The sequence below is a fragment of the Gadus macrocephalus genome, chromosome 12 (assembly GCF_031168955.1).
Source record: "Gadus macrocephalus chromosome 12, ASM3116895v1".
In the NCBI taxonomy this organism is placed as follows: Eukaryota; Metazoa; Chordata; class Actinopteri; order Gadiformes; family Gadidae; genus Gadus; species Gadus macrocephalus.
In genome coordinates this window covers 21,987,617-22,002,554 of record NC_082393.1, presented here as the reverse complement: position 1 = coordinate 22,002,554, position 14,938 = coordinate 21,987,617, and the positions used below count along the sequence as shown (strand labels likewise).

At 48.2% G+C, this 14,938-nt stretch overlaps 1 protein-coding gene across 1 annotated transcript in view; it reads left to right on the top strand.

Moving 5' to 3' along the window:
* The window catches only part of atf6 (activating transcription factor 6), a 39,827-nt gene that overhangs the window by 18,981 nt on the left and 5,908 nt on the right, over positions 1-14,938 (top strand). Inside the window, exons 8-15 of the mRNA XM_060067440.1 lie at positions 2,523-2,708; positions 3,350-3,441; positions 4,120-4,260; positions 7,145-7,240; positions 7,358-7,460; positions 8,678-8,745; positions 9,832-9,943; positions 13,211-13,295. Of these exons, the coding sequence (XP_059923423.1) occupies positions 2,523-2,708; positions 3,350-3,441; positions 4,120-4,260; positions 7,145-7,240; positions 7,358-7,460; positions 8,678-8,745; positions 9,832-9,943; positions 13,211-13,295 (883 nt within the window). The remainder of the gene's footprint in view (positions 1-2,522; positions 2,709-3,349; positions 3,442-4,119; positions 4,261-7,144; positions 7,241-7,357; positions 7,461-8,677; positions 8,746-9,831; positions 9,944-13,210; positions 13,296-14,938) is intronic.

The window sequence follows — 14,938 nt, the reverse complement described above, 5'->3', positions numbered from 1 at the left end:
ACTTCCTGCCGAATTGACCATAAGCCCCATTGGATGGAAAAGCGGGTGTCGGTAAACAGCAGGTTTTGTTTTGGTGTGTTATTGGGCTGTTTTGCTCCGTGTCCTGGCATATCTCTGTCCGTTAGATGGTTTGTTAAATAAGCATCCTGTTAGCGAAAACATATTCCTACCTGCATTCTCGTTCAACTGTTGGCAAGAGCAACTGAGCTGAACTTGAATGGAGCAAGTGCTAGTAAATGCCCTGCTAAAGGGGAGATCAGCACAGAAAAATGTGATTATCTCAACCACAGCTCTTTGAGGTCCAAGGAACCAAGCTTCTCATCAACAGCCTCGTCAAATGAAAATGTCCGGATGTCATAGGCAAGAGGGTTCCTGTTTCTCCATCTTTGCGGCGTTCATGTTTTTCTGGTCAACTCTATTGTTGTGGCGTGAGGTGAAGTTCCCCCAACCCCCATCCCCACTCTTTCTCTGGGTGGACATGTTCCTCCAAAGTTCCCAGGCTCGGCCCGATGGCAGCGGTCCCAGATCGGGGCCTGAGAGGCTCCCACATCGGAGCCTGAGACAGTCTCGTTTCTCAGGAGACGAAACACAAATACAGATTCCAAACAACTTCATCCCCAGCCCGGGCTATAGGGGTCCCAGGGTCCCCTCAGCGGCCCACAGCGTTCACACCGTCTAAGCAGAGTGATTAGGGAGGGCACGGAGGAGCGACCGGGAACTAGCCGGACAATGAAGGCTTTTGACTCTTTGTAGCTGTCGGCCATGTGGATTAGCATTTGTGTGTTTTGTTTGCAAGAGACACACACACACACACACACACACACACACACACACACACACACACACACACACACACACACACACACACACACACACACACACACACACACACACACACACACACACACACACAAAGAATCCCCCCTCTCCCCCAACAAGCCTTTGATTTTCAGTTAGCACTCCTTTGCCCTTTTTATTAATGCCAAACCCAACAACCTATTAGCTTGTTGTTAGGTCTGTGTCTAAAACCGGGGGCGGGAAAACAAGCAAGCAAGCTCATATATCCATCGTTTCGGACCGTTTTCGATGAGGTCGTTTTCCCAAGTGAACCACGCAGGCGAAGAGGATGCAGATGCCCGGTTTACTCAGAGAAGAGACCGAGCGTGCAAAGCTCAAGCTCTTCAGTTATCAGGAGTCACTACAGCTGCACAGTTTTTCCGTATGGAGTACATGCATGCTATGTCCCGGTGTTTACATCCGCGATTCAAAGCCCATTCCTCCTCATGCAGTGACGTGGCCCTGTAAACACATCCTCCGGCACGGCCCGAGGGGATGGGACCCCCTCGCACCTTCCTCCCCTAAAACCCCTTTGATGTGCCCCCCAACCCCACCACCACAGCCGCCTCCACCACCACCATGTACCACTCAGCCAGGGCGTGTAATTCCCCTTAAACACGAGAGTGACCGTGTATGCACACTGGAGGACTCGCAGTAGGTCGGGGGTTATTTACCAGGCGTGCGTGATTCTGTTTTTCTTTGGTCAGACTGTGACACGTCTCCCAACATGTGTTTGTTATTGTCCTCTGTAATGGAACAATGTGGCTCTCCAAACCAGAGGAGGCCAGGCTAGGCTTCCACGTAGGAACATCCTGCCCTGCCCTCACTGGCTGATGCACGCGCACATGAAGACACACACCAGCACTGCACTGTAGCACACATCCTCATAGACTCCCACATAGTTCCATTCACTTCGTCTCCAATTTGTCAAGCTCCTTATCAGCCCCGCTGTTCTCCTAGACTTCACTTCTTACATTCCGCCTGCTTATCCCATTCATCTGCTTCAGAGAGCTGGGTTTCCGAGCACTGGGGATGGCACAGGTGTGCACATGGTTTAACGTTTGTTTTCATTTTAATTGAAACAAGGAAGAGACTCGTGTGGATGAGCAAAGCCACAAAACTAAATTTAAAAAAGGAATGAACAAAGGTCTGTGTATTTCAAATGTCAGATTGCGGGTGTCTGTGTTGCTGTGGCTTGGCCGTTTCTTTGGCAGTCAATCTTTAATAGAAGCTGAACCCAATCTTTCAAGCATTTGTATGAACATGAAGTCATTCTATGTGTTTAGTGTATGACCAAGACCAGCAGATGCCACAGATGGTCGGATTACGACTGTGTTGTGGCTTCCCAGTTGTCGACAACCGTTAAACAACGACAAGCACTCCGGCCATTCCATAACGGACGTGACCTGGAAGAAAATATGAAATTAGTTCTAATATGTGAAATCTCTCTGTCTCTCTGTCTCTCTCTCTCTCTCTCTCTCTCTCTCTCTCTCTCTCTCTCTCTCTCTCTCTCTCTCTCTCTCTCTCTCTCTCTCTCTCTCTCTCTCTCTCTCTCTCTCTCTCTCTCTCTCTCTCTCTCTCTCTCTCTCTCTCTCTCTCTCTCTCTCTCTCTCTGTATCTCTCTCTCTGTATCTCTCTCTCTCTGTATCTCTTTCTTTCTTTCTTTCTTTCCCCCCCCCCCCCAGTCCAAGGTGGGCCAGAGGCAGCAGCGGATGATCAAGAACCGCGAGTCGGCCTCGCTCTCCCGGAAGAAGAAGAAGGAGTACCTGCAGACGCTGGAGGTGCGCCTGAAGATGGCGCTCTCCGAGAACGAGGTGCTCAAAAATGAGAACGGCCACCTCAAGAAACGGCTGGACGGCCTGCTGACCGAGGTGAGGGGACCGAGACAGTGTCTCATTTGGACGGCACGCTTCAGTTGACGTAGCCTGAGGAAGTCCTTTGTTGACAGGCTTGTTGTGCACTCAATGTGGTTTGCGGTTTGGTTGCTGAAGAATGGGAATCTCCTTGGAGATGGGGAAATCAGATCAAAATAAATCAGGCACGTCTCAGCCTGACTTCACCAGACACAATGTGGATAATGCCGTCAGAGAGTCTGGCAAGTTACAGAATCCCTGTGGTGTAGGTATTGCAGAAAAATAAGTTTGCAGAGAAATGCATTTGTCCGATTTATGAGCAATCAAGGCATTTTCTTCTTAGGACGTCGGCCAAGTATTTTCCACAAGTAGTAGGATGTCTGATTTGGTGTTGGCGGGGGGGGGGGGGGGGGGGGAGGATAGTGCAGTGTTTAGAGGGTTTTCGACTCCTAGCTCTAAAGGAATCAGCTTCAATCTCCAAAGCCAGCTGCCCTAAGATTCGACAGCTGCCCACACAACCCTCCTACCTGCTGCTGTTAATGACATGTTTTAAAATATCCAATATGAATTGACTGTGAGTTGCTTTGGTTAAAGGCTTCCACTCAATAGCAATCAGCGGACTGTATGCACTGCATCTTGACCCATGGTTTCCCTTGCAGAACACAGTCCTGAAGACCACCGCCCCCAAGAGGAGAGCCGTGTGTCTCATGGTGGTCGTGGTCTTCCTCATGATCAACGTCGGTCCCATGAGGTGAGTGTGCCACCGCGGACACAGAACCCCCACTAAAGTGCGGGAGTTTGTTTTCGGGCACTTCCTTTTGTAGGTGCTGGTTTAGTGACTTGCAGTGAGATAAGGTCTCTAATTGCTCCTAAAGTGCTGTACACTTTTAAGGGGAAGTTTCTGTTAGCGTTGAAACAATACAAAATAATACACTCTTTGGTTTGTTTCCCTCTGTGTGTGTGTGTGTGTGTGTGTGTGTGTGTGTGTGTGTGTGTGTGTGTGTGTGTGTGTGTGTGTGTGTGTGTGTGTGTGTGTGGGGTTCACCGACGCTGGTGTCGTAACACTCAAAAGGTTATTTGATGATTTTTTTATTTGCTCTAATGATTCCTGCGCCCTTGGCGTTGCATCTTCAGCGTTGAATGCACTTAAGTAATTCGACTTGGACCAAAAGCGTCTGCCAAAATAAATAAGTGCCACGGGTATAAATGTGAAATGTGTTACCTGAGGTCCGTCATGCAGATAAGGTCAGAACTCCGGTGGTGACTTAAGACCCTGCGGTGCATTGGATGGGGGGGAACTTAGGAATTTGGCAATCGTTTCCTTCCATCACTTGGTTCTTCTGAGTAATGAAGTGGGTTACATCCAGCTCTCTTTTGGTTTCCTCAGCCATCCTCCCTCTCCCCTTAACCTCCCTCTCTCCCTGTGCAGCGTGTTCCAGGGGGGGCCGGGCTCCAAAGCCCAGCAGGCCGGCGCCATGCAGGCCAGCGGCAGGCACCTGCTTGGCTTCTCCCCGGAGGCCGAGGCCGGCCCCGAGCCCGGCGAAGGAGGCCCCGCACCGTCGACAGACAGGTACTGCCCCCCCCCCCTCCACCAAAGCCCCCGGCCCGTGCGTTGAGTATTTACGTGACCGGTCGGCCTCGGACCAGGATGCACCTGTGCCTCGCTGAAAGACCGCCACAGCTCATTACTGGGTGCGGGTCGGCGTGTGTGCAAAGGCCGATGACGGACTGTGTCCTAACGCCTGCCTCTTTAGACGAGACTCCACGCCTATGTTTAGTTGGGGGAGGGGAGTTGGTGGCGGTAGGGGCAGGAGGGGGTGGATTTAGGGCTTTGCTTTTAGGGGTTGATTTGGGGCATGTTTGGCAGGACAGGGCGTTGGTACTGAGGCTGTACATGACACAGGTAAAAGTTTATTGTTCTAAAGAGTAATCGATTTTCATGTGTTTTTTTCTCCCCACCCTCCTGGGACATGGGGGTCCAGTCGACCGGGCTCATTACGAGATTGCTTGAATAACATTCCTGTCTGGTACCTATTCCCCCCCCTCTCCATCCCTGTCTGACTTCGATGGGTGCTAGAAAGAACCCTGTTTTGCACTGTGTGTGAGCCAATGTGTATGAGTGTGTTGATCCTCGCGTCTGTCTTTCCTCGCCAGTCTGTCAGAGTCCTGTGTGTGTGTGTGTGTGTGTGTGTGTGTGTGTGTGTGTGTGTGTGTGTGTGTGTGTGTGTGTGTGTGTGTGTGTGTGTGTGTGTGTGTGTGTGTGTGTGTGTGTGTGTGTGGTGTAGGTCCCGTTTGAATGCAACCCATGTATGTATGGTATCGGGTTACCTGGTGACATAATGCTGAAATCAGGCAGGAAGGAACACATTAGCTCTGGCAGGGCAAGTTGACAGAGACAAGCGAGTCGCACAAGACAACTGTGTGTGTGTGTGTGTGTGTGTGTGTGTGTGTGTGTGTGTGTGTGTGTGTGTGTGTGTTAGAACATGGTATCATATGTGAGGATTATGGGAGCACTTATGTTCTGACATATTCGGTCTTGCGGACCCAGTTCCAGAACATCGAGTAAGGGATCACTGGACATAGTGAGAGAACAGGCCGGTGGGTTCTGCAGGCTGTGGGTGGGTATAGAGATCTCTGGGGAGGAATAAAGCCTGTGGCAGCGGTTTCATTATGAAGAAAGGCCTTCACAGGTGGCCACTGACTGTGGACGGCTTACGTCCTCACCTGGTCCCACATAATGGGGCACTTGTACCCCGGCATGACGGCATTACTCAGAGGAATATGCCCAGAAACCAGCCTCGGAAAGATCTATGGCCGAGAGTCACTTAATGTAGTTGAAATTAGAATTGTATGAAATGCTCATGTACAGTATTTTTAGGACCTACTTTTTTCTTTTTCTTTTTTTCTGCTCTGCAATGATGCATACCCACACTAAGGCCAGACTGGGTGTGGTAGCACACTCTCCATAGCATGTGTGTATGTTAATGTCCATGGATGCTTTCATGTTCATGACGAAATCACAGAGCAGCCAAGCATCATTTACATTTAGTCGTTAAGCAGACGCTTTTACCCAAAGAGACTTCCAAGCGAGGCTGGCAACAATCAAACCCACACAATCCCTGTAAGAGCAGCTGTACAAATGTATGCAGTGACGAGTTCAGGATAGCAGTGAGAATAATCGGTGTTGTCCTTGGCCTCTCTGTTCTACTAACACAAGCTCTCTTTAATCCTGCATCTCAAAGGATCTGTCCTGATCTATGTGGAGATAAAAATCAGCCATGATTTTCGTTCGTGCGGCCTGAAATCGGGCAGTTGATGATGACTTGGCATCCATTCTATTCTAAAGAAGTGTTCAGCCGCTCCCATAGCTCTAGTAGTTGGAGCATAAGAACAAACAGATCCACGCGTGTCCAAATCCATTCTGTGTCAAAACGCCACTGCGCACCCACTGTGGACTGAGATGCGCCCAGTTGGAATTCTTAATGGTTACGAGCAATGGTTACGATTGCTGGACTTTGGATAATCCTTTAACTATAGTGTGTCGATTTAACATATGTGATGTTCAGTGAATCAATATATATACATAGATAGATAGCTGGATAAATAAACTCAATGATGTTAAAAAAAAAAGTATGTGTGCTCAAATTATAAATGAGTACATATAAATAGGAATAGGAAAAACATCTCTCGCTGTGCAGATTTCTAGTTCACTACCTTATCGTTTTGCTTGGTATTACAATAACTTATATATTATATTATGTAATTTGGTTATGTCTTTATAACCACTCACAGTGCACACACACACACACACACATGCTACCAGAGATCATGTACTTTCTCTCCGGCGCACGTCTGCGTTTCCAAACATACGTTGGATCATTCTCTTGGCCGTCGGGGCGCATGGCAGGCACCCAAGAATGTTGTTCTTTCAACAGAGGCCTAATTGTCCCCACATTGGGGATCCGTGTGTTCCTCCAGGGTGGGTCGGTCGGTCGCATTAACCCCACTCCCCACGGGTGCCTCACCTACGCTCCAACATGAGCTGCCATCGGGGCTCCCAGGTTCCCCCGATTGGTGTTCAAAGCATTCCCCCCAACATGTGGAACCTGTTGCAATTTTTTTGCTTTTAATCTTCGTTTTTTGGGAAACACTGTTATTCGATATTTGGACGTTCTTTTCATCATTCTCAGCCTCGATCATGTTTCCCTGTTTTCACTTGTTTCGTTCACTTGTTTTTTGGAGTTTCGTTACGAGGGTGTCTGACTCCACGCTGAAAGATTCTGTTTTTGAACCCTAATGTCCTCCAGGCCTGTCTGAGAATGATTACCTCCTTAGCTGATTAATACGTGTATCAGTTTTACAGTGTGTTGCCTTTAATGAATGTCTGATGTGTTTGTCTACTCAATAGCAAATCATTTCCTCTGTCTTCTTTCTTTGTTCTGATTGGATCCCAGGTTCGAGGACAAGGCCCTGATGGTGGTCAAGGATCCCTCTTTCCTCAGGACGGCACCTGCCTGCCAGCCTCCTGTCAACAGGACCAAGTGCATGAAGTACACCCCGCTCCAATGTTTCCGTCGCATCCCGGGACCAAAGTGCCGGTTCTGCTCAGATTTCCTGAATCACTTGGGCTTTAACACCGTCTCTCTTGTCGACCTATCGGTGAGCAGGTTGGTCAATGAGCTGAGGGGATGGGTCCATCGGCACGAGGTGGAGCAGACCAAGTCCAGGCGCTTGAGTAACAGCCAGCAGAAACCCACACGGACCATCCTGGTGAGTGGGAGAACTGCGGCGCTCCGGATAAGTAGCGCGGTTATGGTGTTTCCGAAGCCGTTCCGTTTGTCTCTTTTGAGCCGTTTACACAACGTCCCGTCACCGAGGCGACGGGACGAGTGAGGCCGACGACCTTTTAGGGGATTCAATCGAAATTGTAGCAACTGTAATTTAAAAGAGTGAGTCAGGACTAGCTGTAGGAATACAAGGTCGGTGGTTTGGTGATTTTAATTTGACTTCAACCTCAACAAGGGCAGAAAACATGAGAACAGAAAACGACAAAGTCTGTTCTTGGGATGTTCTCAGAGGAGATGATTTTTGCTACTTAGCTCGTACCATCGGAACCCCACATGCAAAGTCTGGACGGCAGATGAGTTCAACTCGGGGGCCAGACCCCGTTCACTAGTAGCCTTACCATAAAATCAATGTTAAAAGTGTCACATACATGTATTTATATGCAGACAATACGGTTCTTGTGTATCCTATTTTCCACACCTGTCTACAGAGCAGTACATGTCAATCAAGACCTCAGAGTACCGTTACCCAAACAGCAGTTGAGTCCACGTTCCGATTTGTCCGTACACGCCATTGCCGAGCGTGAACCGGTTGCGCCAACAGGCGCTCCTTCCCTTCGCCTTTTCCCACCACCTGTTTTCCCTTCTTCTTCCCATTCCTGTCCGTTTTAATCTGACAGCCCTGAGAGAGAGAACACACTGTCGGAGGAGAGGTGTAGAATAGTGCCGCCCTCTCCCCCTGCTTCTTTTCCATCGCTGCCTTTTGCTTTTGTCTTGAATATCCACCAAATCCGCCAATGTCAACAGTGGTGCATAACGTCATTCTCGGGCTCTTCTTCAATCATCACTGGATGGAATATTTACCATTTGTAAGCCACTGGTTTTCCCATCTGCTTTGGACCTGTTTACCCCCAGAATATCCAGTCGGGCCAAACATGTCTTGATTATTAAGGATCTTTTTCTTCTTCTTTCAATGTTCAACACATGTGTTCTTGCAAGGTCAGCGTTCATTGTTTTCTGATTGTTTCATTGTTGACCGCTAAAAGCTTGTTTTCAAACTCTTTGACTACAATTTAGGGGGGATCTATTTAGCACTGGAGTCGCATTCCTTACACTGAAGACATGAGGGTCTACTTTACTTTTCATACTAGATTGTTGGAGTCCTTGATGTCTTATGTTTTCTCTCTTTCTCTTCTCTAAAAGAAAACGAACAAGGACGAGGACGTCAACCAGATAGTGACGGTGCGATACACTGAAAACGCAGCGGAAAAGTGAGTATAAGCACGGGTGACATGTCTACTGTTATCTTCATAGAAAATGAACTTCATAGAAAATGAACTTCATAGAAAATGAACTTCATAGAAAATGAAGTGGCCGAATGGAGGCCCTGCCCTTTTTTCCAAATTTATTTTTTTTCCTTTTTTCCATCTTGTAGGGGAATGTGTTGGGGGGGCTGCAATGTGGCTACCTAGGCAACCAGTAGATGTGGGGTGTGGATTTTGGCCTCACTTTTGGAGACTCAAACGTTTTTATTAAGAAACTCGACAACACGAAAACGAGCTAGGCTAGTTTTTGTAAGCATTAAAAGGATCGATTTACATAAATTCATGATGAAACTGAAATCCCAATAAGCTTTCAGTGTTTTCGCTGGGGAACTTTGTTGTTTCGGTAGCGGGTCTTTATCCACTAATTGTATATTTCCTTGCCAATAGTCGGATAGAAAACTATGCGTCAACGACGTAAAACCCCAACCAAGCGTTTTGTAGCTCCAGCGGGACGCGCCGTTGACCCTACCGCCGGTGTTGTTGTTGCCCAGCCCCGGCCTCATTCTCCCCTCCTTTCCCACTGTGCAACTCATGGGCCACTCGCTGAGTCATTGATGGAGTTGGGCCGCGTTTTCCCAAGCCCCACCGCCTGCTAGAACAACAGGACCGGCTTTAGAGGAGCCGACGGTAACGAGAGGAATGCATCTTGGGATCCATCTGAGATGCATATCTTCCTTTTTGGGTCCTTTTTTTGGTACATGCGTCTTCTTTGATGCACAGACTTCCGATTTTCATGCCGGTATAATCAGGTTTAGTCGTTTTTGCCAGATGCTATCTTCCAAAGTGACCTGAGGCTCAGAGCAAACAAAGCACAATGCAATTGGGAGCAACTTTAAAATGGTGCTGCGTGACCAAGTGTCTATAAATCAAGTCGCTCAGGGATCGGGAACAGCGGTGAGGTATTTTTTCTCTGAGACGCGGCAACCAAGTGCATTCCAGACCTAAATGAGAGCTTAGTGCAACCAGTGTCAGTCTGAAGATACCATCTTTTATGCGACTTATTTCAGGGTCCTTCTACTGTTCTCCCCGCAGGAACTCTGGCAGTGAGCTGCAGGTGTACTACGCCCCACACCGCACCTACAGCGACTTCTTCGACGAGATCAACCGGCGAGGAGACACCTTCTACGTGGTGTCGTTCCGCAGGGTGAGCGCTTTGATCCATCCTCCTCCCTGACAACACGCCAACGCGGTCTGGCCTACTGTTTTGTCTACGCCAATAAAAGGCCCGACGCATGAAAGCAGGAAACATCCTTTGATATTTTGAAGTGTGTGTGTTTGCGTGTGCGTGTGTGTGGCGCTTTTCGATCAACTTCGGAAAGTAGCTCATTGCGGTTTAATTGAAACCATAGGATGCATACAGCTGTCATCCATTAGGGCGGATAAACACTCGAACAATTAACGCTAAGGAGCCGTGAAAATATCCAACGGTGTGTGCGTGTGCCGAGGCGGTTTACTGAGGGCTGCGGTCACGACGTTTTACGACTGAAGAGTGGGTAAAGGCGGGTAAAGAGAGGAAAGGCACTTTGGCAGGAGCGGGAAACTGCCAGAGACTAGCTCTGATAGCGTCAGTGCCTTGCATCGTCACATCCTCGAGATACGATGGCATGACGTCATCCTCAGAAAAACGGTTTCAAGTCCGCTCACGAGTGACGGAGATATGAATGCAGATGCACAAAAATGAACCCTAAATAACACACACAAACAGGCAGACAGACACACAAACAGAACCACACGCACACCAACAGAGCCGCACGCACGCACGCACGCGCGCATGCGCGCACGCCTGTGTCTGTTGACGACGTTCGACAGTCTGTTATTATGGTTACCAATCACCTCACTGAGGGGGAACAAAAAGTCAAAGGCCCCAGACATAAGCAGAGAGCTGGCCCCGGGGACACGCGTGCAGCCCCGGCGTCTGAATCCGGAGCAATACTTTGATTAGAGGCGGAAAAAAAGGGGGGGAAACACTGCTATTGTTTGCCCGTGTGCAGGTCCAGCGGTGTGGCCCCACTCTTTCCACTGCTTTCATCGCCGTTTATCCGTCAGTGAAACAATGCTTTTCAACCGTCAACCAATGGGCGGATGTAGTCCATGCACATGTTGTTTTCTTCATCGATTGCTGGGTCGCTGTGTTCATTTTCTCCTGCTTGCTTGTTGTTATGCGCTTGGTGTATGGCTATTTCTAATGGCCACCCAGCATTGGCTTGGTTTATCAGCAGTCAAATCACATTATATTTGTTATTATTCACGTTGAGTCATTTTGGGAGAGGATTCAGGTATCATTCTCAAAATATGTGCAAGGAGAAAAAGCATGATTCAGTTGGCGCCATCACAATGATAATCTTGACGCATTAAAGGGCGCAACTCTGGCTCGAGCAACGCTTTTAAGGCTTATCATCTGGGTTTCACAGTGCCACAACAAACCATATTGACCTGATCTATGACATGTCCAAGTGCACAGGATTACCTTCCTGTTCCCTACTGGCCCTGTTCTGTTTCAGTATTCGCAGGGCTTATGTTGTTTTTGCCAGTGGATTTGCCTGTTTTTGGTTTCCCCGGGTTTCTAGGGTGTGTGGGGGAGGGCTTTCTGTATCTGTTCCAGGATCAGTGTCATGTTTTTGCAAGGCCCTCCGGAGCATCGGACTCAATCTGAAATTGGTCGTCGATTTAAAGAAAGAAAATAAAACACTTGTGTGACGCTCCAGACTTGTGCACCACCCATGGGGAGAATCCAAAGGCTGGGTTAACGGTGGCCTTTGGGTGCCCTTGCATAGAGGGGTAATGTCTGCCTTGCTGAGCTGGATCATAAGGAGGTCGTGTACAGGGCGCTGCAGCTGTAGTGAGTAACTCATAACTCATCAAGTGAGAGTTATTCTCAGCAGGGGAAATAAATCCTAGAATTTAAAGTCAAATGTCATTTTTGTACAGGTCACCGAGTGGTCATGTTTCTCCTCTTTTGATTCTTGTGTCACCTAGTGAAGTCATAATATAAGCACGTTTTAGTGAGCTGAGGTGAAGGTAACGCTGTTCTCACCACCGTTGACTGCATAGGATTTTCATCCAATGAGGTTTCAGAGCGGTTGGCATGGTAGCCGGAGCGGACTGTGTCGGCTGGTCAAAGCTGCAGGCGCCTGATGAAGTACAGTGTCCACGGCTGTAGTTAAAATTCCAATTCCATATCGGGCGGATACTTGTTTGGAAAGTATTGCACCGATGGATTCTTTAAAGAACGCATGCTTTCTCTGTAATATCTCTCTCTCTCTCTCTCTCTCGTTGAGACTCAATCGCCAAAATAAATATGTTGTGGATAAGATTGGATTGTCTTTATGGTCCATTTCTGTAAATAAGGCCTCACGGAACATAATTAGTGCAACGCAATAAAACATCCAGGCATCTCCGTGGTTAAAGTCCGGTCACAAGGCAGATCTCAGGGCTTCAGCGTACGGTTCAGAGTACGGTATACCGAGACGGTTCTAGGGCCACTTCAGTGCCGAACATCAGTCGCCAGCTCCTTGGATGTACGCTGGGGGAGAATCAAAAGTGTCTCTGTGTAATCGATTGTGTAAAGTTAGCTGGGGCCTTTGGTTCGGGGGGGAACTTCGGGGGATTTCGGGGGCATCTGTGTTTGTGTGTGTGTGTGTGTGGGGGGGGGGGGGGGGGGGGGATTTCTGGAAGAGCCGCGCCCAGGCATTCGTTCGCCCCGCAAGCTCTCCGAGCGGCTGTCATCATGACACACAGACCGGGCTCCCTGTCATTGACTCTCTCTCTCTCTCTCTCTCTCTCTCTCTCTCTCTCTCTCTCTCTCTCTCTCTCTCTCTCTCTCTCTCTCTCTCTCTCTCTCTCTCTCTCTCTCTCTCTCTCTCTCTCTCTCTCTCTCTCTCTCTCTCTCTCTCTCTCTCTCTCTCTCTCTCTCTCTCTCTCTCTCTCTCTCTCTCTCTCTCTGATTCACCAAACACAAGGCAGCAGTTCCCTCCAATTCCAGGGGACTTTGATTCACTGCGTTTGTAGTTATAGGCTCAAGGTAAACGACCACAGCTTGTAAATCGAGTTGTTCACCACAGCCCCAAGATGAATAGATATCCCAATTATAACGTTTCTCTTTGCAACTTCAAACATTTGAAACCAGGCAAGAGAAAGAAATACTCGGATAGGAGCGTTTGATTTCAAGGATACATTACAGAAACTGGTTCGATCCTTATGGCTTTCATGAAAAAGATCCCCTTAGGCTGTGACCTTTTTGAATTGACCACGGTATGATATATTATCCTCTAGGTGTCGACCAATCTCCACGTAGCCACTCGTACCAACAAGCCATTCATTAAGTTGTTCCAACGTGCACACACCACAATGAACAACAACCTGAGATGTATACACAATGCTTCAATGGGTCTCTGTCTCCTTTTGTTTGCAGGACCATCTCCTGCTTCCTGCCACCAGCCACAACAAGGGCAGGCGGCCCAAGATGTCTCTGGTGCTGCCCGCCATGAACATAAATGGTGAGCGTTGTTCTGCAGGACTCGGGAGAGGCAGCCTGCGAGGCACCTAGCACCAGATGAGGGCCGTTCTGGGAGCGCTTTCCACAATACCTCTTGCTGCAAATATGCACTATTAGGTGCCCCGAAAACATTTAGAAGGAAAGGGTTGGTTTGGCCCACCTTGCATCTCCTGGTCTATCCAGCGTTATTTTTATGCCTGAGTTTATGGGTCCAATCTCTGAGTTTGTTTAAGTTCAGTTTGACCCGTTTTTCTTTTTCTCTACGAGCAGGGGAATTCTTCCCCCCCTCCTCCTTGGCATCCCATTTGATTCGCCATCATTATTGAAAAACTAATATAAAGTTTACAACGTTGCACACAATATACAAAGGCGTCCAGTAACACAGAATAACACGTAACATGGAAACACCAATTTAGTAGCCGGTTGTTTAACTGGGTAGTTCCCAGGTTCGCAGCGCCTCATGGAAATTTGGAGGCAGGATTGAGATATTTCGTCCAGGGATAAAAACAGGGATGTTGTGAAATACAAACAACTGATACCCAGGAAATGTTGCTTCATCGAGTATAGCGTAGGCACTCCCACAAGCCCGTTGCAAAACATGAGCTCGCCTCATGCCTGCTCACCTATTACCCCTCTGTGACAGTGGTTCCTTTGAAAAACGTTATCACGACCGTCACAGACGAATGAGACAGGTAGGTAGATTCATCAGATTCATCGGCATCTTATCAAAGGATGATCGCTCTCGAGTATGTGGCCCGGGGAGGGTTCAAAACCTACACCTTTGGGCTGCAAATCGAAGTGAACAAGCAAACAGCTTCTCCTGACCATGGACCACGAAGAAGATTGAAGATTTTGGTTGTGCTTGGAGCCCTTTGACCTTCTCGTGAGTGACTCCCTGCAGTGGGGATGTGTGTTTGCTATGGCAACACATGGAAATGCAATTGGGTCATTATTTCCGTGTCGCAATGAATAATAGACTGAGGAAGCGTTAAGACAAACAATCATCACACTATTACAATTCCCCTTCATTATGCTGAATATATATATATATATATATATATATATATATATATATGTTTTGTTCAATAAGAAGCGCAATGAACTCATTTAAGGAGGAGAGAGGAGGAGGACAGGGCTTGAGTGCGGCCATTGTGCGCTAGCGGCTGTAAAGATACGACTGTTGTTCTTGGCTGCTGAGCCATTACTGTTATCACTGATCGTCTTGTCTCGTCTTGTCTTGGATTCAATCCTGTTTTTCCTGCAGTCAGCCGGGACGGCCGTTAGTGAGTCAGGGTAATACGAGCTTCATGCTCAGTAGGGAAAACGGGTCCGTTGGGAAATGTTGTTTTTTTGTGTTTCACTTCTTTTTTTTTTTTTTCTGGGGTTTGAGCGGAGAGTTGCTTTCTCAGATGAAGATTGATGAAGGTAAACATTGTTCTTGGTGGGTCTGGTCAGCACAGAGTCGCCTCGGGCAGTTCCTGTCCCAGATGACCCGATGAGGCGGTGGTTCAACGCGGAGACTTCCTTCCATCCTTTCTCGCGCCCCAATGCCAAACAGATTATAGAGAAGGCGAACTCTGAACAACATGGTCGAAACCAGGAGAAACAGAGAAATAAAACATTATCCCTATTATCGTGGATGTG